Raw genomic sequence first — 27,330 nt, forward strand, 5'->3', positions numbered from 1 at the left:
GTCTCGCAATTTAGGGCGTTTTTGTGCTCATGGTTGTACAAAAACTCATGAATATTAAGGTTTGTCATATTCCTACCCAACACTTTAATTCGGGAATAAATAATAGCTTCTTGTTTTAACAAATTATAGTATTTGGAAAAAACGCCTAAACCTCCAAAACCTCCAAACCTCCAGAGACAGTTTCTTCCCCCAAGCTGTTGCTCTGATGAACTCTCATCACTCATACAGGACTGTCTCAGAAAATTAGAATATTGTGATTTTCTGTAATGCAATTACAAAAACAAAAATGTCATACATTCTGGATTCATTACAAATCAACTGAAATATTGCAAGCATTTTACTATTTTAATATTGCTGATCATGGCTTACAGCTTAAGAAAACTAAAATATCCTATCTAAAAAAATTAGAATATTCTGGGAATCTAAATCTTAAACTGTAAGCCATAATCAGCAATATTAAAATAATAAAAGGCTTGCAATATTTCAGTTGATTTGTAATGAATCCAGAATGTATGCCATTTTTTTTTTTTTTTTTTTTTTTTTTTTTTTTTTTTTTTAAATTGCACTACAGAAAATAAAGAACTTTATCACAATATTCTAATTTTCTGAGACAGTCCTGTAGAGTCTGAGTAATCAATCACTGTGCAATAATAACTACAATCATATGCTGTAACAATGCACCTTTCACTTTTTTTTTTTAAATGTATATGTTAATAAGAGCCATTTGTCTATTTACTGTTTGCAACTATTGCAACAATAAAACTGATTCTGAAGAATATGCAATGACATTACCAGCAGATACTTATTCTAAGCAATTATTTTTCATCTGAACTTAAGAATAAGCCTAAATAGCAGCGAGGAAAAAAAGCTTTCTAATGAAATCTCTGAATCATGGGACAAATGGACAGACCTGAGAAATAACCACAGTTAACATGGTTTGAAAAGTGAGTACAAAAAAACATACAGGCAGAAAAGAGTGAAGAAGGGTTTTGTACGCCAAAACCTCCAGAGACAGTTTCTTCCCCCAAGCTGTTGCTCTAATGAACTCTCGTCACTCATAGTCTCAGAGTAATCAATCACTGTGCAATAATAAATAAACACAATCATATGTTGTAACAATGCACCTTTCATTAACCATGTTTACCTCATACTGCTGCACCTTTCACTTTTTTTTTAACTTGTATAAGAGCCATTTGTCTATTTACTGTGTGCAACTATTTAAATCTGGGTTCGGTGAGCAAAACAACCGAAGTCAAATTCCCTGTCTGGCATGTTCAAAGTTGGCCAATAAAATGGATTATATTCTATTTTTTGTTTGATTTAAATTTGCATCGACTTCAGACTGTAGGAGAATGAGGTTTAGGTTTCAAACAAACTATAAAAATAAATTCCTTTGGTGTGAATATTTATATATTAATATAACATTTTACTATACTGTGGAATTAAAGCCACATATGTGTCTTAACAACAACAACAACAACAACAACAAGAACTAGGACTCCTGGGTGGAATGTGAAAATTTTATTGAGGACTCCAAGCTTTTTGAAAACACAGTCAAAGTCTTATCAAAAACAAGGGAACGGTTGTCATATTCAGTGCATCTTATTACCACAATAACCATTTCAAAATGAGAAAATGTTGTACGTTTTGAATTCCAAAAGGAACTGTTATAACCAACAGATAATGTTATCAAATGAAAGGTGAAAAGAAAACTGCTGACTGAATTTTGAGCACACAGGCCTTTGGGTGATTCAATAGTACATTAAAAAAAAAATTAAAAAACATACTGCATTGCATTGCAGTCAGCAACCCTTCTGACCTCCAGAGCCCGATTAGGTGAATCCCCTCGAAGAACGAAACATTAGTCCTCTTCCCTGACTGAAGGCTTCTGTCATCAAGACTTTACATTTCAACTTTCCATGTCAAAAAGTTCTATTTCATATTCTTGTTTTCCTTTTCCCGTCGTTTCTGGACATTAGTCTGACTTTTCCTTCTCTTTCATGTGCAGGAATACCACGCTGAAGATGAAGAGTCCTGCCATCATGGAGAAGGTACTGGCGTAGTACGGGAACGCCGAGGGGATGAAGCGATCGTACTGAGTGTGCTGCAGAGGACGCACTGAAACCTGCAGGAGGTGTGGTTGGAAATGTTAGAAATGCACACATTAAATCATTGGAATGTGAAATGCATTAGAAACAGTAACATACAGTACATTAAATCTAGGCCTGTGTTGAAAAGATCGATTCTCCGATTTTAAATCGATTCTCATTAATTCCTAAAAATCGATTCATATGTCTAAAGATCGATTTAAAAAAAAAAAAAAATTATGTCCATCATTACATTACAACTTGGTATTTTTTTGTTTATGCCCAAAAAAGGAATATTTTGTTGGACACGAGAATAACTGGTGCCATGTTTTTGCCTTTAAATATGTTTAAAGGTATGAAAACATTAAAGTTTTCAGTTATAATTGCATAAATTGTCTATATTTCTTTGCTTTATATACTGTCTTGGCGTTACATTTGCATAAATGTTAAAAACCAAATTCTCATAAATGGGGAAAAAATAAAAGTGATTTCATCCGTCTCTGTTTCCTCCCTGTCTGTTTGGTTATTCTGCCCCACGATGTTTCTGAAAGCAGTTCTATCAGCATTCTGGGAGCTGATTGGTCCTTACAGCATCATTAGCTGCCAATACTTGCTGTTGAACCTCAATATAATACTAGTATTAATATATTGCATAACTAGACAGTCATATAATTCATGCAACAGCTGAAAAAACAGTTTTATTAACAGTAACCCAAATCAATATCGGATCAAATCTTGATATTTGAATCGATCCCCAGCCCTAATTAATCCTTACAACCTCTACAAAGCTTTGTAATTTAGTCCTCAGGATAACTGAACAAGACACTAGTTAAGACAACATCATCTGGATTTACCTTTTTTCTTTTTCTCCCTCCATATATTTTTTTCTGAATCTCAGTCTCTCAAAACAAAAATCAGATTCACGTCACCTGATAACAGCTAAATCAAAACACAAGTACTGTTGCTGATGGACTTGCCTGAGTGGAGGAGTACAGATGTGTGTATCCCAGTCGGTTGTAGTCCACCTTGAACTGAAAGACTCCATACACGTCAGGCAACTTGAACTGGACGCTGTATTTACCTCCTGGTAGAAAACAATGCAGCATTTAGAGTGGCTCCAGCAAAAAGGGTGCAATGCGTGTGTGTTATAAATTAAAGCTGAATCAAAATATGGAATATGTTCAATAACCAGAGCAACATACCCTTTTTCTTTAGATAAGTTCTGACGAAGGGATCGATCCTCACGAACTCGAGCTGAATATCATCGCCGTCAAAGGGGACCCAGCCGCCTTCGGACAACATTTCAATGACGATGGTGTACTCCTACAGGGAAAAAAAGTGGTATTCTTGAGTTACGCCGCTCCTCAACCAAGATTTAAGGGGGTGAAAAAAAAAAAAAAAAAAACATACACTTTGGCTCATTAAACCTTCATAAATCTGTGAACAGATGCCCATCAACTGCAAATTGGCAAAACACTCATACTGCTCATTCATCAGAATACGTCCTTGTCCAGAGACCACCATATATGGGAGGTGGTGATTACTACCCCATCACCACCTGTGGACATGGTGAACATTAGGAAGAGAGAGACAGGGGAGCGAGGCCCAACATCTTCATGGCTGGTAATAGTCCAAACTCACCACAAGGTCAGTGATGGTGTAGGCTGCAGGAGGAATGGTCTCTCCCGCACGGCGATGGGTAACAGCTCCCACTCGCAGGACTCCGGCCTCTTTGAACACCCAGCGAGACAAAGCCATAGCCAGCTCCATGTTCCCCGTCTGCTCGTGCCTGAAAAAGACCCAGGAAGACGGTTGAGAATCCAAACCCAGCAATAACGCCAGGGTCCTGCTACGTTACAAAGTAAAACTGTGCTACCAATAACAGAAGAACAGTATGAGCTGCTAGCTGACAAGACAAGAGTTAGAATAAAAACAAAGATATTTTAAATGACACTCTTAAAAGTTACATGTTTAGATTAAATCTTTCGTTTTATAATCTGGTACGATGTCAAACACAGGCTCAAGGTGACGTATAGTAATCCTGACCAGAATTATCTAAACGAAATAGATAAATTACCAGGGTATAACTGATGATGAATTAAAGTTTATATTAAATGGAAACTAATTTATTAACATTTACTTTTTCCACACACACTTATGCAGAAAAACAAAAAAAAAAAAAAAAAAAACAACTAACATCGGCTGCAAGATTAAAATGCAAATATATTGGTAAAAAGGTTTTGCCAATTAAGACAGTAATCATTGATATACAGGACTGTCTCAGAAAATTTGAATATTGTGATAAAGTTCTTTATTTTCTGTAATGCAATTAAAAAAACTAAAATGTCATACATTCTGGATTCATTACAAATCAACTGAAATATTGCAAGCCTTTTATTATTTTAATATTGCTGATTGTAGCTTACAGTTTAAGATTCCCAGAATATTCACATTTTTTGCGATAGGATATTTGAGTTTTCTTAAGCTGTAAGCCATGATCAGCAATATTAAAATAATAAAAGGCTTGCAATATTTCAGTTGATTTGTAATTAATCCAGAATGTATGACACTTTTGCATTACAGAAAATAAAAGGACTTTATCACAATATTCTAATTTTCTGAGACAGTTCTGTATGTATGTATATATATATATATATATATATATATATATATATATATATATATACATATATATGCGCACACGCAGACAGTTGTGAATAATAAATAAACAAATGGACAGTGATTAATCGCGAGCGGGCAGCACCTCTGGGAACCGGGTCTGGCCTTCTGCACGGCCGAGTTGAAGAAGGCGTCACTGAAAAAGTCCATGGAGCCGCTGAAAACCACCCTGGCGTTGTTTCTGGCCTGGAGCCCGGCGATCAGCAGGGTGTTCTTGCCAACAGCATGGGGGTACTGGAATGGTACATAATACCAGTTATTATCCCTGTGCTTCAAGAAGTCTCAACTATTGCCTTCAATAATCTTAGTAAATCCTGGTATTTGGCAACTCAATGCTGGGAATTGGCATCAACTTTGCCACTGTCAGGGAAAATGCATATTTTTGTCCTTTAACAAACATAAATGAATAAAGTTATGATCTCTTCATTTATATTGGCAACATAAAAAGTTCCTTATCTATGTGATTCTATGAAGTGTGTAAATATTTGTCCTAAATCGCATACTGATGTGGATCTTGACATTTTCCACAAACTTAGGTACCGGTATGTGCACTCCTCATTTAGAAGTTTTTGGGGGTTTTCTTTTTCAGCATATCTACATAGATTTTGGCAAATCTTAAAAGGAAAAGTCACTTAAAGATTAGTCCAAACCTGGAGGGGGTTTCACAATCTGATTTGGAACTAATTTCTGTAGATGAATCTCAGTCCTGTCACATAAATTTAAAATATAATGAGTGTTTTCATAATAAGAGCGTAACAGATTTCAAAATAAAAGGTTTGTCTCGACCTTGAGCTGTGAATTGGGTCATACTTAGTGTTCTGTTCCTTTATTATACTGCATGTACAGCATTAATACTCAAAATACTCATCTATTTCTTTAATATGCCTGAATAATCTCTCAACATTACAGCTTTACACTTAAAGCACCACATTACCAATCATCAGTAACATTATTTAAATATGCATACTATGCAGCCATTTTTTACTTGTGTGTTCTCGTTTTCATTTATATATCGGGTCATTAAACCACTACTTTTTCATCATTTACAGTGAAAGCAGAGCCGAGGAAAAGAAATCACTGTCTTGTCTTTTGAGGACATCAGTCCAGGTACAGATGCTGAAATAAAGTGCTGACACTTTGTTTAGAGGCATCCATGCAGGCAGAGTGGGTATGCCCCAGACAGACATTTTTACTTGGGATTGTTGAAAGAAGTGTGACCAGCTCATTTTACAGAGTGGAGCTTTGAAATATTTGGATGAGACAGTGTGAGGATGTTACCTGAGAGATGGGTCTGTCAGGCAAAAAGGAGTAGGATGTTGAGGAGCCAGTGAGGATGTCCAGGACAAGAGGGTTGTCTGGGTCAGCAACCATGCTAAGAGAAACATTCATACAGTTTACAATAAGTTACTCAGTCTTAAAATTCCCATAAAGTACAATATAAACTGTTGCTACTTTTGAGTGAAATTCCTAACAGCTAAGCATGTTAACAAAAGAAGTAGCTGGAAATGAGTATCTCAGGAGTTTACTTTGAAACCAAGACAAAAAAAAAGGTTATATTCATCATATCAACTGAATAAATGGGCAGCTATATTTGAATATGTATCTTCATACATTCAGTACATACAATCAATTATGGATGTGTGCAAACAGATACCATAACAGCTTTTCCTGCTTGTGAACATACAAGTAATGTGCTGTGCTACGTACCCAACACCCTTGAATAAAACTGGTTTCTCTGTTGGTTTGCCAACAATAGTGGGAGCTTTCAGCAGGTTCTCTGGGTCGGCGACGATCAGAGTGTGCTGGAGTCATGAAGAATAAAAAGTAAATGGCAATCCTAAGGGTCAGTTCTTAAAAAAAAAAAAAAAAACTGGACTTATGAAGATGAAAGTTCTCACCTCTCCAGGATCTGACACGTCATAATTGTGATGGTCAATGACAGCAGTCTTCTCCTCATCAAACTCAATCCCACACTCACTGCCCAGCTCCCTCAGAGGGTCACCTGAATAACAAGAAGAAAAGAAAAACAGGAGAGAATTTTGAGTATATTGAATAATAAATAACACATCACTCCAGCTAAAGTTATGGTAAAAATCAACTGACCAATATCAGAATTGGCAGCAACCAGGACACTGCCTCCTCCATCGATGAAAGCTGTGATAGTCTCCACATTTATACTTCCACCAAAATCTGGGGAAAAAAGGCAAGAATAATTCATTTGATGGATTATTGCTAACACAAGCCATCAAAATATGAATTTGTAATTGAGTTAATGCTGTGCAGTTTACCCTCAACTGATGGTGAGAAGATGATCAAATGGTCATACAGGAACTGTCCATATTTGATTAGTGATAGGGAGGGATCGTCTGCCGTCTTGAATGACAGGTCGAAGCCGCGATCTGGACAGGAACAGAAATATTATGAAGGGAGAATAAAATATCAACACTGTTGTTATGCAAATACATGAATAAAACAAACCAAATTATAGATTTGAGGATTGAAGACCTCTGCCCAACAAATTCACTTGGACTTGCCGAGAATTCAATTGATCATTTAGAAAACAGTCATTCAGTGTTTATTATTATCACAAAATCCTCTCACAATAATACGATTAGTACTAATATTTTTCCGAAACACATTTCTTTGAACTTCATACACAAAAGTACAGGAATTCCGCTCTACAATTATTGCCCTCGTAGAAAACAATCGTCCATTACTGTACCAGCTTAAAAAAATAAATAGCGGCATATGCACTGAGTGAATTTCCCTCTGGAATAATATCCATCTATCTTGGTAGGTTTAAGTTCATGATTAGCATATTACGATGTAAATAAAGGTGACAGTTCAGACTTTCTCATTAAGGGATTCAAGTCATACTTGTCCAGTAATTCGACATAACCAGTACTCGAGTTGTAAAAAAAAGAAATCAGGGGGGATGGTGGATTTTATCATATGGGGACAGATAATTTGCTGATTACAAATAATATATTACAAATAGCACTGACCAAAACACCCGCAGAAATACTGCAGGAATGACATAGCAGCAGTTAAATGCAGCCTTCTGTAAGCTTTAAATATCCATTGGGCTTACATCAAATACATCAAAACACAACAATAAAAAACAGTTTTCTGAATTTATCAATATGACTCTGTCCTTCACAGGATAAGTAAAATGGATCACTGCAAAACCTCAAAATCTTAACAAGAATATTCGTCTTATTTCTAGTTAAAACGTCTAATTTTAGTAAAGAAAATATCATTACACTTAAAACAAGACTCATCACTGGAAAAAACAACAATTTTCACCTGTTTCAAGTAGATTTTCACTTGAAATAAGTAGAAAAATCTGCCAGTGGAACAAGATTTGTTTTGGTTGTAATAAGAAGATACATCTTGCCCTACTTATTTCAAGTGAAAATTTACTTGAAACAGGTGAAAATGGTCAAATAAGTTATTTTTCTGGTGTTATTTTTCTGGTGATGACTCTAAATGTTGAAATAGCAGTAATACCACATTCATTGTTCAGTTTTACAAGGGGGGGGGGGGGGGGGTGATTTTGACTGTTTTTATTTCAGGGGGGATGCCATCCCCCCTCATCTCGAGTACTGGGCATAACTGAATGTTGCAGTTGGTGCTCACATCAGTTGTATTTGTATTATTATTGTATTAATTAATTAATTTTTCAGCTAAGCTAATATTAGCAGCCTTGCCATTGCTGCACAAAACCAATCAGATCCAAACCAATCTATATGACCTAAAGAACCCCGGTACAACTGATCAATCTGAATATTTCTGCAGGTGAAAGCAGCACAAAAACACTCACCTGCCAGACTGCGGAAGAAGATTGAATGGGTGTCTCTGATGTTCAGGTTGTCCAGCAGCACCAGCGTCTTCCCGTCAGCGGAAACACACTGCAACATGGAGACAAACGAAAGCACTAGGAAGACATTGCTAATTAAGAAACCGAACCGCCTTGGCGTTTTCATTGCGGCTCGTTTTGGACACGATAATGAAGAAGTGGAGCGGTCCGCCTGCACGACTCCGGTCGCCATTTCCCTGCAGAAAGAGACGTCAGCGTTAGCAGCCGCCGACTTCCCTTTGACCCCGAGGCTCAGCCAATCACAGAGAGGAACGCGTCGCCCCTGGCAGCGGCTCCACCAATCAGGTGAAGGCTTTATTGCCAGACTGGGAATCACACGACTATCGACGTTTAATTTACAGCCAGAGGTGTCAAAAGTATTCACATTCATTACTAAGATAGAAGTATAGATACTAGAGTTTAAAAATAATCCTGTAGAAGTTGAAGTATCATCTCAAGTTTTTTACTCAAGTAAAAGTATAAAAGTACTGGTTTCAAAACTACTTAAAGTATAAAAGTAAAAGTGATGTAAGGGGAAAAAAGCCATTAAGGACAAAAGCCATTGGAAATGAATGCATCTTAGTATAATGCAAATATATTAAAGAACCATATATGTGTACTATTGAGCATTAACATGTGTTTCAGAGAGCAGGAGATATGATGACTAGTTGCCTATAAGTATTGTAATGGTGCAAAAAGTCAAACTTCAGAGGCATGTTATCATTTATCCTAACCTTTATTGGAATGTACATCCAAGTTTAGTTGCAGGAATCTGAGGGAACGGATGTAAGAACAAAACTGGACAAGAACATCTGAAACAACCACAACCAAATTCACTCTATCCGGATGGAGCAATTTAACTGGGTAGTTTTTATTTAAAGGCCGAAATGAAATAGAGTAACAAGGCTGTTTTTAAAATGTAAGGAGTAAAAAGTACAGATAATTGTGTGAAAATGTAAGGAGTAAAAGTAAGAAGTCGTCTGAAAAATAATTACTCCAGTGAAGTATAGACAACCAAAATGTCTACTTAACTTAAGTAAGGTAACGAAGTATTTGTACTTTGTTACTTGACAGCAATGCATTTTCCATGTTGAAGTTATTAATAATTTCTATTTCCTGCATGTCATGCCTTAATTTGCATACATGATGCATGTTGTTATTATTGTTGAATATTTATGCCAGTTTTTTATACCAGTAAATTTTGGTCTAAAAAATAAACTATACAGTACACATTTGTATAACCATCTGGAAGTTTTTTTAAGCAACATTTTTACCACATCGATGGATCAGTGTGCTACAGTTACAAGGCCACATACATTTAAGAGTAACACATCATGTGAATAAAATCATTTTTAAAAGTGTCTTGTGAATCCAGTTCAGGTTTTTCTTTATACATGATGTTGTGTTAAGCTGAGGTCTCATGAGCACAATTCATTTCTTTTATTTCTTCCTCCTGCATAAATTAGATTTCTGTCACAATCAATGTTTCATTCAACCGTAAATCCACACATCTATGCCTCTTTCACACTTCATCTCCTGTTTTTACTCTACACCTCTCTCATCTGTTTTTCTTCCACCTCATTGTCCACAAGAACCACCTCCTCTGACCCTTTCAGTTCTTGTCCATCAATCTCCACTTCCTGTTTTTTCTCTCCCACCTCTGTGGAAGATTATCTCTCATTTCTAAATTACAGTGCTATGTGTGTGAGATGGAGATGTCAATTTCCCCTAGGGAACCTCCCAAAGGGATTAATAAAGTAATCTGAATCTGAATCAGTAAATAAAAGTGCAACACAAAGTTTATTAGACTGCAATGAATCTTTAATAAGCTGATGGAGACTTTGAGTCTAAGTTACAGATATTCAGTGCAGCTTTTCGCAGGTGATAATGTCAACTAAAGAAGCCAATATCTGACTGATGTTTAATGTAAGTAAAAATTCTCTATACTAACCAAATACTTTTTAAATATTACATCCGTGAATTCTACTTCCATATTAAACATCATATCATCCCCTCAAAATAAAAAAGGAAAAAGAAAAAAAGCAGAATTCAGACTTTTCTAGAGGACATACAGCATATTTACAAACACTATACAAGCACAGGTTATGTAGTTTTTGCAAGGGGAAAAAACCCACACAAATCTAAATCTTTAGTACCCCTTTGTGTCAATGTCAAAACGCATGAAAATATCAACAACCAATTTCCATAAAATATTCAGGTTGAATAGGGAAATACTATACACTTCAAAGAAATTGAAAAATAGGAGTCTTTACCTATATTATATTATAAAAGAACAAAGCAGTTTTACATTTTGGTCTAAAAAATAAACTATACACATTTGTATAATAATCTGGAAGTGTTTTTAAGCAACATTTTTACCACATCGATGGATCAGTGTGCTGCAGTTACATGGGCACAAACATTTAAGGGTAACACATCAGGAGAATAACATCATTTTAAAAAGTGTCTGTTATGAATCCAGTTTAGTTTATTTATACATGATGGTGTGGTTAAGCTGAGGTCTCATGAGCACAATTTATTTTATTTCTTCATCCTGCATAAATAAGATTTCTGTCACAATCAAAGTTTCATTCATCCACAAATCCACACATCTATGCCTCACTTTCACACTCCATGTCCTGTTTTAACTCTACATCTCTCTCATCGGTTTGGTGCTCGGTCTGAGTCTCCATCTGTTTTTCCTCCACCTCATTGTCCACAAGTATCACCTCCTCTGACCCTTTCAGTTCTTGTCCATCAATCTCAACTTCCTGTTTTTTCTCTCCCTCCTCTGTGCGGAAGATTATCTCTCCTTCCTGGATGACCTGGCCCGGCGCCGGCTGCCACGCCGCGGCGGCGACCCCCTCAGCCGTGGTGGCCGTCGTGTACTGGTAGAAGTCGGAGTCGGCCTGGAACATGACCAAGGCTTGAGCTGTGTGGATGCGGACGTGCTGAGCCAGGGAGCTGGCGTCCAGGAATTTATCGCCACACGAATCGCACGCGTACAAGATCTGGGTGTTGGGGTCTGTGGAGAGGAAAGAGGAAAGCTGAAAACTCACTTTATTTGATTTATTTTTTAGACATTTGAATCACATAAAAGGAAAAATGACAAGGAACTCCTCCCTTAACCATGTTGCCCTCCAGCTGCTTTATCAATTATTATGACATTTTCTGCACGCTTCAAAATCACATCAACCCAAGCCCTGAAGAGTTCTTACATTTTTTATCTATTTATTAATTCTTCTTATCCAGATCAGGGGTCGGCAACCCAAAATGTTGAAAGAGCCATATTGGACCAAAAACACAAAAAACAAATATGTCTGGAGCTGCAAAAAATGAAAAATCTTGTATAAGCCTTAGAATGAAGGCAACACATGCTGCATGTACTTCGAGAAAAAAGTCGAAATGTCGAGAAAAAAGTCGAACTGTCGAGAAAGTCAAAATTTAGAAAAAAAGTCGAAATGTCGAGATTAAAAAGGAAAGGGTAGAAGAGAAAAAAAGGAAAAAAGAAGAAAAAAAAAAGAAGAGAAAAAAAGAAGAAAAAAAGGAAAAAAAAAGAAAAAAAAACAAGAAAGAAAAAAATAGAAGGAAAAAAGAAGAAAAAGAAGAAAAAAAGGAAAAAAAAAAAAAAAAAAAAGAAAAAAAGAGAAAAAAAGGAAAAAAGAAAAAAAGAAGAAAAAAGGAAAAAAAGGTCAAACATTTTTGAAAAAGCTCCAGGAGCCATTAGGGTGGCGCTAAAGAGCCGCATGCGGCTCTGGAGCCGTGGGTTGCCGACCCCTTATCCAGACCAATACACGGCACCGTCTTGCGGTTTCCTAACACATTTTCCACATATTTTATTCATACAGGTTTGTTATTCTTCAATATTCCGATGGTTTGGGTCAATTAACAGCACAAATCTCACCTGCTTCTTGGACTTTCTCTACCGCTTTGTTGATTTCAGCTTTCAAAGCCTCCGTTTCATCCGCCGACACTGAAGTAGCCACAGGAACGACTGTTAACCAAAACATAACACTCCTCAGTGTTTGAGATCTTGACGGCAAAAAAACTGTCCGTTTCATTGATAACAATCTTCTCCTAAGTAGTGAAATCTCTCCACATAACAACTCTCTGACCTGTCAGCTGAGCCACAGCACTGGCTGCTAGGGCTTCCGTTGCTAAGGTGACGATGTCCTCAGTGGTGACGGTGACGATCTTTATCTCGCTGTCAGAGGTGGACGCCCCCGCACAATCCTCATCCATGTCGTCCATAGTTCCTCCTGCCACCACCAGCCGCTTCATACCAGCTTTGCCTTGATGGACAGTCTTGACGTGCGAGCGCAAGTTGTCCACGCGGTTGAACCCTCGACCGCATTTGTCACACAGGAAAGGTTTCTCCCCTGAAACAACAAGACGGAGCAAAGTTATCTAACTTGGACTATAGGAGGGAAAGTTGTTGGCTCCGATAGATGTTAACGTGGTGCTAAAAGAGGCTTCACTACTTATTTACTAAAGGTTAGGGGTGTAACAATATATTGTGCCACGAAATTTCGCGATACAAAAACGTCACAATACGTGTCGTGTAGGTGACAAACTGTATCGCAATATTGGGTTATTAATATTAATATATTGTGTTGACTAGTACCGCGTTTCGACCCGCGGACCAAAATCTTACTCCGCTCAGAAGAAACTAGTACCGTTTTGGTCTCGATCACGGGACTCTTGCAGGGTTTTGAGCTCTGAACTTTTACTTATGTAAGGCTGGTAGAGTTAAGCCTTACCTTATTAAATTAAACCTTTTTCGGGTCGTGAGTAGGATAAACACAGGGAAACTTCTGCTGAGTTCCAGTGTACTTTAATGTCCCTCAACAGTGTAGGATTTTAGAACATCAACACAGCACCTAGTGCCGTACTGTGGCGTATCACTCCGCCCAATCTAAAACAGACTAATCACTACAGATAAACTGACTAAAGGCATTATAGTCTCTGATTTACATCAGAACATAAAGAATATATTTATAAAATAATCAACCCTGAATAACCAAAATAACCTTCTTAACAAAAATAAATCTCCTCTTACACTTATAAGGTGAGCATGAATCAATCTTTTTTATGATGTAAAATTGTATGTATTTATTTACTTTTATTTATTTATTTAATTTTAGTTGTTAAATTTCTGGAAAAGAAAAAAGTCAAATCATACATGAGAGAAACTATTCAGTTTGTGTCAAAATATTTGTACTTGTCTGAAACTGAAGATGCATAATGCAAACCTGACATTTACTTTTAGTTCAGTTTGTGGAAAATGGTTGGCCTGGCTTTCTCTTTAAAACTTAAACAGTTATAAAGCATTACAAACTGTACCAATAGGGCAAACGCACAGTATTGTTTTGTATTTTGTGTCTTTCAAATAAAAGACCATTCCAGTCATATGTTCCTCATGCAAGGTTGTTAAAAAAATACTGCTATAATATCGTATCGTTATCGTGACCTCAATATCGTGTATCGTACCGTATCATGAGATTAGTGTATCGTTACACCCCTACTAAAGGTTGATGTTTACGTTTCCTAAAAGATTCATAATTATGTGACACAAAAGTTTCCTAACTGTTGTGGCTGCATGATTCTGAAGAAATAAGAATCACAATATTTTTCTTAGAATTGATATCGCGATTCTCCGGGACGATTTTATTTCACAAATTGAAACATTTGTTGTAATCTTTCACTAATAGTGTCACAAAACCAATGCAAATCCTTTATCCTGGTCACATACCGGAGGACCGTCATTGAATAATTAACACAAGTTCATTGATGAGGATTATACATTTATTATAGCCTGTTCTGAATGAATTCCTGCCTGTATTTAGTATCAGTGATGATGTCTGTGTAACTCTTGATATTACGGAACTTAATTGCACATTTCTTAACAATTTTTTATTATCTATTGATTGTAATGAAAAACAGATCTCTCTTGAAAATGAGGTACCGTGTCTCAGTGAGACTGACTTTTAAACAAATAAATAATTCATTATTCTCCAACGGTGTTGGGCCAGGGTCATAGACCAAAAACATGGCCAGTAAAGGATCGGCCAGCGGCGGTGTCCCGCACATGCAATTAATCCGCAGGAGAGCGAGTGGTGAACATCTCCAGCGCTGACTGGGCTTGGAGCGGCTGCTGCTCGAGCAAAAGGCCGTCTCGAGAGCGCTTAGGTGTGGGGAATGTAGCGTAATGTACTTTATTTATATAGCACTTAACAACAGCCTTTCGGTGTGCCAAAGTGCTTTCAACAAGTAATGGATAAAAAGGAGGATAAATAACAATCAAAAACAATAAAACGATAAAAACAATAAAATACAGCAAAATCTAATAAGATAGAAGTGTCATAACACTACTGGGTGTTAAAAGCCATCTTAAATAGGTGGGTTTTTAGCCTAGATTTAAGAATGCCGAGGTCAGAAATAAGCTGCATCTCGGTGGGGAGCTTATTTTTTTTCTTTGTTTTCAGATTAACATCTACCAATAAGACCTGAAAATGTGGCTACATTTGTCACTAAAGAGGTCAAAAAACTTGCGAAATATAGCGCTAAAGTTGCTAAGTTGGCAACACCGCTGCTGTTCTGGCCAGCTTGCTCCACCTATAATGCGACATAAAGGTGCCATGTTATCGTTTGAGAGAGAGGGCAACGACAATGCAGTTGAGAAGCGTTCAAGAAACTCAGAGGAAACTTAGGAAAATAGAGCGGTTTCTTTGTGATGCGGCTTGTCAAATGAAATGCAGGAGAATCGTTGTTAGAAAGGAGATTAGATGCAAGTGTGAATTATTTTTAACGATTTGTTGTGCAGCCCTGCTTACCTGTGTGAATGATGATATGCTTCGACAGGTCTCCCACATTGACGAATGCTTTGTTGCACATTTGACACTTGTGTGGGCGGACATTGTCGTGATGGCGGATGTGATTGGCCAGTTGACTGGACTGCACAAATCTGTCCACAGAGAAAAACAGCTGATCAAAAAAGGTGAGAGGACAGAACAGACCAGGGCTTGGAGATACCTCGATGTTCCCCAAGATGGACTAGACCCCAGTCACTTCTTCTAGTCACTACAGGAAGTGACTGGGGAGGAGAAGGCCAGAGCATCTGACCCCACAACCCAAACTCAGATGACTGGTACCTGATGGCTGGATCTTGAAACTTCAACTTCATTATCAAACTCTGATTAGTTTAATAATTTATGTAACATTTTAGAAAACTTCTTCATGTCCTATTTGGGTATGCTGAGGCTCAGATCCCCATCAACATTGTCAGCGAGCTTCGATATCAACCCATTCACAAACATGTGATCACCATGATGGTTATGATGCATCATTGACTACGTTTACATGCAGTCAAAATTCGGGTTATTGCTAATATTCCGGTTACTGAAACATTCGGAATATTCGTTTACATGGTAATTAATCATTTGGGATATCTGGATCAAACCAGCGACGCGCGGAGAACGTGATGACGCAATTAGCGTCATTTCCGCTTCTTCTTCCTGTATCCAAATTCAAAACAAATACTGCTTTGTGCAACTTTTCGCTCACCTTCTTGTAAATTTCGCTATCCCCGTGCTTTCTACAGTCTACAAATGCCAAAATGTTCATATCTTTCATTACATTTATGAAGTGATTAGTCTCCTCCTCACTCCAAAAGTGTGGCGTGGTCTTGCGTTTCTCCGTGTTTATAAGAACTTCCTGGACTCAAAAGACCAGGATTCCTTGCAAACAGAGCATGCGCAGAAAACAAATTCATGTTCCGTTTGATGGGGATATTCTGTTAGGCGTTTACATGACCGAATATTCGGGTTTTAAAAGGAGTAACCTAGGGGTCATATTCAGGTTTTTAAAAACCGGAATATGAGCAAATTCGGGTTATTCAAAGGGGTTATTGGTGTTTACATGGCCGTGCAAATTCGGGTTATTGACTGCATGTAAACGCAGTCATTGCAGTACTGGTGTGTGTGCTCTGTCTTGCCACACTGACCTTTTGCCACAGCGGTCGCAGACGTAGGGCTTTTCTCCAGTGTGCTGCCGGACGTGAGCGATGAGCGAGCTGGCCTGGGTGAAAGCCTTGCCGCAGATGGGACAGACGCAGGGCTTCTCTCCTGCAACACACGAGTCGCCGCCTCACCACACTGCACTAGATAACATTGGTCTGCCGTTGCAGACTGGGAGCTCAGTAGAGAAGCTGAATGTGATGGGAGTACCTGTGTGGATGCGCTCGTGCCGCTGCAGAGCTCCGGGGTCGCTGAAAGCCCTCTGGCAGTGTGCACAGACATACGGTTTCTCCCCACTGTGAACTCGCAGATGTCTCTTAAGATTCCCTAAGAAGGAGACACCATCACACAAAGGTTAATCAAAACGACTCAAAGTGAAGAAACAACCATCTCAATGTCTTCTTTATAACAACATACTAACTAAAGACAGCTTTAATCATGCTTGGGTGACGTGCTCTGGTAAAATAAAACCAACTAAATTGGACAACACAGTTTATGCCGACCCACCTGTTGACCGGCTAACAGAACATCTACACATGAGCCTGAAGCATGAGTCTATTATTAAATGGTAACGAGAGTTAACTTTCTTTAGGAACCAAAACGACATAAATCAAAGCAGTTTCAAGAGAGAATGGCATCGTTTTACCCTTTTTGTAGACATACAAAGATATAAATTAACTTGGTTTGACTCTAGAGGCTCTAATTACATTTTTCAGTCTTATCAGAGGGTAATAATAGTAATTTATTTTAAATCAGCCCTGCTGCCTTGCTGTGGCTGTTCTCTGCAAACACGTATGACTCCTGATGAAAGTTTACACTCCCAACCATCTAACATTAGACTTGGGATTGTTTCTAGTCTGGAGTGCTCTTTTAAGGCCACACGAGGAAATGTAAATAAATAATGCACAATATTTTACACATAAATGTGTTTGTTGGTTACTGAAAACAAAGAATTCGTGTGAAGATTCATTGCCAGGTGAATGTGGTAGAAAAACACCCAACCAACACTCAAGAAGAAGAAGAAGAATCAGCATGTCCTGATGTGAAACGTAAAAGCCAGGAGCTTATTTCTTCTGTCATGTGATGTTTCCTTTACTCTGATGGATCCACAAGCTCCTGATAGGTACGATGTTTAAAAATGAAGTGGTTAAAAACCTGGAAATGTATATTCATATTTGCGAACTTCTCTTACGAGCATCTTCAGTGCAAATAAAAGACTTTTACCTGAAGTGGTAAATTGTTTGCCACATTCTTTGCACTTGAGGGGCCCGTCTGCAATGTGGATTTTTAAGTGTGCCTTCAGATTTCCCACCTGGTTAAGAGCAAAAACAAGAAGTATTTTCAGCAAAATATCACTTTTTTTAATACACTTTTCTTAAAGCAGCACAATGTAACTTTTCCACCTTAATATAGTCATTGTGATGGTACATCAACTTACAACAGGTTTAATGACACCTCTGTCATGGTCTGAGGGGTCTGTATCGCCTTCACTGGCACTATGTAACTTTGAGGAGCATGGTAGGAACCCTTCCACACTACTGGTAAAGCACTACCGCTTTTGTCCAAAGGAGCCGCCAAACTCAACAAAAGCTGAAAGTTACATTGTGCTGCTTTAATGTCTTTTTATTTTGATTTATTCATTTTATATTTATCCCATTTTAAGGTCTTGTTATCATGTCAAGCAGCTACAACGTGCCTTTAAATCCCCCCCTGAGGACGAATAAAGTCTTTTTGAATGTGAGTTTAAAGACGTCACCTGATTGAAGCGCTTGTCGCAGTGCGGACACTTGTTGCCCTTGTCCGTGTCGTGTGTCTCCAGGTGGCGCATCTTGGCCGTGGGGTCGGAGAAGGCCTTCTCGCAGAAGTCGCAGTGGTACGGCTTCTCGCCGCTGTGCACCAGCTGGTGGCGCTTCAGGTTCCCCGACGTGGTGAAGAGCTTCCCGCACACCTCGCAGCTGTAGCGCGCCTCGCCCGTGTGCCGTTTGCGGTGCAGGTTGAGCAGGCTGATCTGGCGGTAGCTCTTCCCACACGTGGAGCAGCTGTACGGCTTCAGCGGACTGGGAACCACAAACGACCGGATTTAGGAAACAGGAGTGACGGAGCTCCACGGACGGCCGCGAGCTAAACTAACCCAGACATTCTGCTTCACCTGTGTGTTTTCTCGTGAGCTTTGCAGGCTGCAGGATCAGAGAAGGCCTTGTTGCAGTCCCGGCAGCTGAACGGCTTCTCTCCAGTGTGGATGCGCATGTGTCTCTTGAAATTACCTGTGTGGGTGAATTTCTTCCCACAGTCCTACGAAGAGAGAAATGAGAAATCAAATTTGAGCTGAAAATCAGAGAAAAGCACTTTCGCACTGAAATCCCTGTGTCCCTGAGCACTACTGGCACAAATAAAAATAAACTATTACCTATTTTAACAGATTTATTTGGAACATAAAACAGGGATAGAGGTAGAAATATGTGGCATTGTATTAGTTTTGATCACGATGATCAAATGAGTTGAAAACAGCTTGTTTTCAGTAGAAAAAAGAAAGAAATCACCCTTTTTCTGTCCGTTTTTAACTGTAAAATGGTAAATAATAACATGGAAATCTTTCACCTAGGTTTTAAAAGGAATACAGAAAATAAAACAGTTTTTTCGGCTGTAAATTAAATGTAAATGGGACGACAGATGACAGATGACAGGCACTTCTCACCTCACATTTGTGTGTCACTGAGCTGTAAGGCTTCGACTCGGACCGGCTGCTCATAGACCCCGACTGAGTTTGTCTTTCATCGCTCTCGTCATTTTCATCCGCCTCCTCGTCTTCCTCATCCAGGCCCTCTTCGTCGGCGTCCATGTCGCTCGTCTCCCCAGGGTCGGTTTCCTGATCCTCAGACACGTCCTCCACGTTCTTCTCCACCTTTGTCTTTGATGGACCTTCATCTTCCGAATCATTTTCTACAAAGAAAGAAAAAAAAATTGTCTTGAGCCTTGACTGGAAACAGTAGTATTAAAAAAACTAACACAAAAAAGAGAAATATTCCCAAGTCCTTGATATAACAAAGGATGAAATAGCTTCTTTTTTTCTCCTTCCTTTTTTTCAAAGTTACCTGGTGAAACCTTTTTAAGTCCTCGACTTTCCTGGTTTAGGACAAGTTTTCAGACAGAAGATAAAGAAAGGCGATGCAGCGCGAGCTGCTACGGTTTCGTGCTGCTCACCAGGTGGGAAGTTCCGGTGAGGAGGTTTCCTGATTCTTCTCCCTCGAGAGCTGACGTACGGCGAGCTGCCCGCAGACCTCGGCTCAGATTCTGTTCACACATTCAGAAATGACACGATAAGGAGCTTTGCACTTCTGCCATTATGTTGTTTCCCACGAACATGAACCAGTCCGAAAGACCCTGAACTTACTGGGCGTGTAGTCGGCATCCGAGGGGTCGTCCTGGAACGGCTTTGCGCTTTCGTCTTCCCTCTTCAGAGACGCCTTCTTCTGAGCAGAAAGCAAAGTCGTTTTCGGGGGTCGTCCGCGCTTGCCGGGAGCGGGCTGCACATCCGTCTGCTGCGTCTCGACAGAGTCGTCTTGGTTCACACCGTCCTGACTTTCTGCAGGATTTTGATCGTCTGCGGGAATACTGGGAGGAGTCTCCTCTGCCTTTGCCGCAACTTCCGAAAGGTGAGTCTCAATATCTTCCTTCTCCTCCCCATCTCCCAATTTTTCTTCTGTTAAAGAGGAAAAAAAATAGAGATATCTTAGCATTTTTATTTATTTATTTATTTTATTTTATTAGTTTGCACACAATAAAAGTAACACTTGCAATCAAAATAGTAAAGTAAATGTGACAGGAGAGGTCAAAAAGCCAACAGGCTTATGCAGCGGACCTCCCCTCAATTTAGGAAGTAAAACAGTAATTACAAAAAAACAAAAACACAACAAGACGAAAACTATAAACAAAAAACAAAGAAGGTTTGACTACATAATTACAGATCATCAACACAAAAAAAAAAAAAAAACTAACTAACTAAGAACACATTTTTTAAATGTGAATTAAATGAGATGATAAATTTCTTTTAAAAATCTCTAGAGAGGCAGAGCTTTTGATAATGTGAGATTTGGAGTTCCATATCTGTACACCGCGATATCTGAGGGAAAACTGGCCGTGTTTAGTTTTATAAAAAGGAAGATGAAGATGATTAACCTGTCTAGTATTATATGAATGTATTTGAGAATTATATGTGAAAAAATTACTAAACGATAGTGGTAAAGAAAAAGGCAAATTTTCTTTCATATTGGGACTCAGCTTGAGTCGTCACTGCGGGTTACCCGCTGCAGAACCTCCAGTAATGATCTGAAGGCCGACTCACCAAGGGTCAGGTCCAGGGTCACTATGGACGGGGCTGGATTTGACATCGACTGGAATGCAGAACACGCGTTTATAATTTCCTGCATTTGCAGGAAGTGGGCGACGGAAAGCACGTCGTCTACATTTTGAGGCCTTAGATCCAGCTTGGCGGTGTACATAAAATCCAGAACGTGACCCAAACCTGCAACGAAAACCAGCAAGGAGAGAGATGTGGTTTGAAAGCCGAGTCAGACGGTTCTGTGCATCACTCTCATGTGAAGCCCTGCTGAAGCCCACCTGCTGCGTTACTGATGTCCAGATGCATCACGTCCTTCTGGTCCAGGAACAGCGTGCGGAAGTAAGCGCTGCAGGCGGCGAGCACGGCCTTGTGGGCCTTAAAGTCCACGCCGTCCACCACAAAGGTGCAGTCGCACAGCAGGCCCTGCTTGCGCTGCCGGTTGAGCTGCTCCAGAACCTCCCCACTGTGCCACGGGAACTCCATCGTCTGGGAGGGCGTGAGGACGGCGCAGGAGGGTAGTGGGAACAGGCTCTGCGGGTCAAAAGTAACAGAAGTCGTTTTTAATAGGGCCATTTGTTGTCAGAGCAAGGCCTGTGTTGAAAAAAATCGATTTCCCAATTCTAAATCGATTCTCATATTAATTCCTAAAAATCGATTCATGTGTCTAAAGATCGATTTTTTTTTCTCTTTTATTTATTCATGTCTTTTTTTTTTCATCATTACATTACAACTTTTGGTTATTTTTTTGTTTATCCCCAAAAAAGGAATGTTTTGTTGGACACAAGAATAACTGGTGCCATGTTTTTGTGTTTAAATATGTTTAAAGGTATGAAAACATTAAAGTGTTAGGTTATAATTGCATAAATTGTCTATATTTCATTACTTTATATACTGTCTTGGGGTTACATTTGCAAAAAATGCTAAAAACCAAATGCTCAAAAATTAAAAACCAAAATAGACCGAAAATGGAACAAATAAAAACGGAATGTGGGAAAAATAAAACCGATTTCATCCGTCTCTTTTTGCTGCCCTGGATCTGTTTGATAATTCTGACCCACATGATGTTTCTGAAAGCAGTTCTATCAGCATTCTGGGAGCTGATTGGTCCTTACAGCATCATTAGCTGCCAATACTTGCTGTTGAATCTCAATATAATACTAGTAGTAATATTTTGCATAACTACAGTCATATAATTCATGCAACAGCTCAAAAAACTGTTTTAATAACACTAACCCAAATCAATATCGGAATCGAATCGAATCAAATCTTGATAATCGATTCTGAATCTTAAGAATCGGAATCGAATAGATTCTTTTACATTTGAATCGATCCCCAGCCCTAGTCAGAGCACATCCTAAACTGGGACCAAAAAGAGAAGGTGGGTTTAAGTATCTTTCCTGGAATCAAAACTGACTATAAACTCAAGGTCATCTTGCTAAATGACTTAGATCCTTGGTGTCACGTGATTGCTTACTTTCGCAGAAAATGATACAGGTTAGATCTTTATTACAGATACAACGATTAATGGGCTGGACGATTAATTGGGCTTGGACTGACCACTTTTAATGATCAGCACTTGCCAACACCTGCGATATACAGCTGATTGATCGACAGGCACAACTGTGGGCGGCCCTACATCTTTAACCGTAATATTCATTTGAAGACCCAAAAACTGTTTATAAAGTTAAACAAACGTGTGCATTCTTCGGTATTGTTAAACCATCACATTTTACAGGGTGAAAATAACACGTCCACATGATAAATGGGGAGTCAGCCATGTCAGCCCACCTTGGTCGACCCGTGTTCTCTACACCGTCATTTACTGAGCTCTTTAATAAACACTTCCAGTTACGTAAACGTTGTTCCGCTCTGATGCATTTACATCAGCCGGGGTTTCAATTTCCCTTCAGCGCATTATCACTGTATCAGTGCTTATTACTCATGAATAGAAGCTATTTATGTTCCCATCAAACATGTACAATGTCAAGGCAAAAATAACAAACTTTTAATAATTTGATCATGTATGAGAACTGAAACACTGAACTCTGTCAACTACATTTGCAATCAGACCCTTCAAAGGGTCACAGCAGAGGTGATCTGACACCTGTAAACCTGAGCTTGTAACCAAACTATGACGCAGAGAGAGCCGTTCACAGACCCCTGGGACAAAAGTGTGTCCTGGCACGGGTCTGGGGTGACAGACGTTTGCATGTCTACGCATTAAAGTGCACGATACCCTCCATGGAATCCATCAAAAGGACCTTGGGTTGAACTGGTGACCAAAAAGCCAACGACCACCGTGAATGAGACACCGGGAGAGTCTGTGAGGAGGTTACGATGAGTGGAGGATTTCTCAGGACCTAAATCGGTGGGAAATGTTTCTGAATCATCCCACCAAATACACCAGGAGAGGATTTGGGGAGATTCTCACAAAAATAACAGGACTTCATCAGATTCTGGATGTTTTTCATGCAGGGAATAATAAGCATTAAACCTAAAATAGAAGATATTCATACAGTTTATGCAGGTAATTATAAATGCAGCAAATATTTCAAGATGTAAACAATTATCCTATTCTTGCTGATAAATATAATGCTTTGATTTAACAAGCAGTCAAATAAATCCTTTAATTGTAATGTAAATAATTCATAGACGGTAAATAAACCAGAAGAAAGACTTTTCATATCGAAACAATCCTATAACGTCAATATTTTGACCAGACAGAACAAACTTTTTGAAAAATGTTATCATGTATGAGAACTGAAACACTATAATCCAATTACATTTGCACTCAGACCCTTCAGAAGGGTCACAGCAGAGGTGATGTGACACTTCTACAACCTGAGCTTGTAACCGAAATCTTCCAAATGAGTGGAGGATTTCTCATGACCTAAAACGGTGGGGAAAGTTTCTATTTCTACAAAGCCATCCTGAATCATCCCAACAAATACACCAGGAGAGGATTTGGGGAAAGTCTCACAAAAATAACAGGACAGTTTTAATGATAAGCATTAAAACTAAGATAGAGCATATTCATATAGTTAATTATAAATTCAGCAACTATTTCAAGATCAGAATCAGAATTAGGTTTATTGGCCAACTTTGAACACGCCAGACAGGGAATTTGACTCTGGTTATTTCGCTCACTGTACAGTAAATACACAAATGGCTCTTATTAACATATATACAATTTTAAAAAAGTGAAAGGTGCAGCAGTACGAGGTAGATATGTGGTGCGTCCGAAATGCCATACTAAACAGTATATACTCAAAAAATATACCTAAGTTCGGCACACTTTTGAGTAAATATCAATAGTATGCATTAATTTGGACTAGGACTGAACGATTTTTGAAAATAATCTAATTGCGATTTTTTTCCTCAATATTGCGATTGCGATTTAATATTATTTTTTCAAGATCCTGTTCTCATGTATTTTTCAACTTCACAGGCAATAAATCAGTTTGTTTCATAATAAACAATGTCAGATTTATTTAAAGCACAGATTACAACAATAAAGAAAACAAATCTGTGGCTTTACCTCTTTAACACGTCTACACACGTCTGTACACACGAGTGTTATGGGTCGTTCTCTCTGAACCCAATCACATGACACCAAACAGAGTTAAACTTTAGCCATAACGAGGCGTAGTTTAATAGAAAAACACAGAAAAACTCCCACAGGGAACAAAAAAAACCTTCCTCACAGGAAACTCAGAACTTCTTCACAAATAACTCAAAAAATCACAGAGAGAAAAAAACCACCAGCAAACTAACAAACAAATCAACAAAGCTCACAGAGTTAACAAAACGAACCAGCAATGAACAACTGGCAGCCCCGCTGTTTAACCTCTCCTGATGAGCTGACGGGCTGCAGGTGTGGTTTAAGGCTGATTTATGGTTCCGCGTTACACCAACGCAGAGCCTACGCCGTAGGGTGCGCGGTACGCGCACCGTACGGCACGCGTAACCTACGCCGTACCCCAAGGCGTAGGCTCTGCGTCGATTTAACGCGGAACCATAATTCTGTCTTCACAGCGCGACTCCACTGTCCGCCGGGGCGCGCCCGGCTCGTTGCAGCACGCAGCTCCTCGCCACGCCGACTCTGCGCTCATATATTTAATACATTTATCGCGATATCGCAAATGCAATTAATCGTTCAGCCCCAATTTGGACGTACAACTCAGAGCGCACACGGCACTTCCTGCAGTTGGGAGGGGGAGTTGGTAACAACTCCTGTCACAGCAGCAGCACCGCTCCGCTCTTTCCAGTTAATCCTTGCCGAAACAAGATAGACATTATATAATATTATTATATACGAATATTATAATATTAATATTATATAATAATTTTATCATACTTAATATTATACGTATGACATATCCGTATCTGCGCAGCACTTAGCAACCAAACACCGCTGCATTGCATTGTGGGAAGTTTCTGCTTAGCTAGTATCCATCAGTATGGATAGTGCATACTATTGTGAACGTACTAATGTTTCGGACGCACTAAAAAATCTCACATACTGTTTTGTGACGCCGTCGTGAACCCTTCGGACTTCTCCGTCACTCCATTTCGTCGCGGTGCAGAACCCCCCGCGACCGCCAGTCGCGACCGCGATCTTTTCCTGAATGGTTTATCCGACTTTTTCCAGTCACAGTGAATCAAAGAAATAAGGACAACTATTGTGCAAAAAAAAAAAAAAAATCACACATACACGAAGAAAAGAGCGCTGAAAGTTCACGACTGCCTCAAACCGGAAACCGGAAATGCGTTGCTACCAAGCGAACCAATCACAGCCCTCTCCGTCTGCGTGTGGTCTGCGTCGCCTGGATGCGTAGTTACAATTTTCGGGAGGTGCACGTCAGTGACGGCGTGTGGTCTGCGTCGACGCGTAGCACACTCCGTAGGCACGGCGTTGTTTTGACGCAGAACCATAACTCAAGCTTTAGGGTAGAAGTATGGCATTTCGGACGCAACTATGGTTATTGAAAGGTGCATTGTTACAGCATATGATTGAGGTTATTATTATTACAATAAAACAATTATCATATTCTTGCTGAGAAACATACTGCTTTGATTTAACAAGCAGTCAAATAGATCCTTGAATTGTAAATAAGGACTTTTCATATCGAAACAGTGCTTTAACGTCAATAATTTGACCAGACAGCTCGCTTTTATTTCATTGTATTGTATTATTATTTCTATTTCCCTGTTTAATTGTGTCTTTCTGCTTTTAATGTTGGTGTAAAGCACTAGAATTACCTTGTGTTGAATTGTGCTATACAGATAAACTAGTGCGCTGTGATGGCAGTGACGTCACGCCAGTCACGTGTTCTGCGGGTTAATATAATACATCCATGGTTTGACGGTGCAACGCATCGATTACAATCCCTCCATCCTCGTGATTTGGTTATCGGGGATCAATTAGGCGTGCCTACACGCGTGGCTATGGAGGAACAAGATGGCGGAGCGATGGTTGTTCTCCGGGTCGCTGCTTCTTTCTATAGCAAGAAGCCGACATTTTCCACCGAAAACGTACTCCAGATTTACCTCTTCGTCGCAGCCTCTTCGCGCCGTATTCTCACCGGCGGGTGGAGCTGTGTTGTGTAGTTTCTGAATCAGTTAGGGAAAAAGGAACCCAATCGAGTTTTTCGGTGATCGATCCCTCCCCCGGCCTGCGTCCTCCGCCATCTTCCTCTCTCTGATCGATTGATAGGGACCGTCCGGCCGGATGTTTCAGCCGCGCATGCGCAGAGTGGCGCTGGTGCTGTACCGCCGACGACCACAAGGTGGCGCCAAACACCCATGTTAATTATGGTGGTAAAAATAAACATTCAGCATCAGAATCAGAAAGAACTTTATTGCCAAGCAGTTTAACACACACAAGGGATTTGTTGTGGTGATTGATGCAATACAAAAGAGAAAATAATATTAAAGGGAAAAATTTACAAAATGTTTGTTTTAAAATGCCGGAGTAATGGGTCTGTACAGAGGTGATGTATGATGTGCGGTAATGTGACGCATAAGGTCAGAAGTGGGGTCTTTAATGTGACGTGGAGTGGGGTGGGGGGGCAGTCTGTGGTAGACGGGGAGAGGGGAGTCTGGGGCCTTGTTGACGAGCCCAGCTGCAGTCGGGAAGAAATCTTCAGCATCATCAGCACCTATTTTTGTGTGGCTTGTGCGAGTTTATCCCCAATATTTCTTCTAGAAGTATAAATCAGAGCTTTAGGTTTAGAAGAAACATCTATATTAATTATAATCTCCTATAGAGAAGAGGATGAATATTTATATATCGCCTCATTTACACTTTTTTTCCTACAGACTCATTACTCCGGCACTTTGGAACCAACT

General features: G+C 39.3%; 2 protein-coding genes across 2 annotated transcripts; both read right to left on the bottom strand.

Moving 5' to 3' along the window:
* Positions 1-1,506: 1,506 nt before the first annotated feature.
* ddost (dolichyl-diphosphooligosaccharide--protein glycosyltransferase subunit (non-catalytic)) lies at positions 1,507-8,851 on the bottom strand. The gene is made up of 11 exons (XM_061736665.1): positions 8,590-8,851; positions 7,055-7,165; positions 6,870-6,956; positions 6,665-6,768; positions 6,474-6,568; positions 6,045-6,138; positions 4,852-5,000; positions 3,729-3,876; positions 3,290-3,410; positions 3,065-3,171; positions 1,507-2,125 (listed from the first exon to the last, which is right to left on the bottom strand). Exons 1-11 carry the CDS (start codon positions 8,816-8,818, stop codon positions 1,976-1,978), a joined length of 1,395 nt encoding a protein of 464 aa, XP_061592649.1. The 5' UTR covers positions 8,819-8,851; the 3' UTR covers positions 1,507-1,975.
* Positions 8,852-10,424: 1,573 nt separating this feature from the next.
* Positions 10,425-26,682, bottom strand: zbtb17 (zinc finger and BTB domain containing 17). Its single transcript, XM_061736666.1, has 15 exons — positions 26,530-26,682; positions 21,258-21,510; positions 20,983-21,162; positions 20,032-20,340; positions 19,842-19,931; positions 19,336-19,580; positions 18,790-18,932; positions 18,397-18,697; positions 17,865-17,952; positions 16,851-16,967; positions 16,628-16,748; positions 15,459-15,589; positions 12,741-13,004; positions 12,530-12,619; positions 10,425-11,650 (listed from the first exon to the last, which is right to left on the bottom strand). Exons 2-15 carry the CDS (start codon positions 21,460-21,462, stop codon positions 11,238-11,240), a joined length of 2,697 nt encoding a protein of 898 aa, XP_061592650.1. The 5' UTR covers positions 21,463-21,510; positions 26,530-26,682; the 3' UTR covers positions 10,425-11,237.
* Positions 26,683-27,330: the final 648 nt, after the last annotated feature.

This window comes from Cololabis saira, chromosome 12 (genome assembly GCF_033807715.1).
Source record: "Cololabis saira isolate AMF1-May2022 chromosome 12, fColSai1.1, whole genome shotgun sequence".
In the NCBI taxonomy this organism is placed as follows: Eukaryota; Metazoa; Chordata; class Actinopteri; order Beloniformes; family Belonidae; genus Cololabis; species Cololabis saira.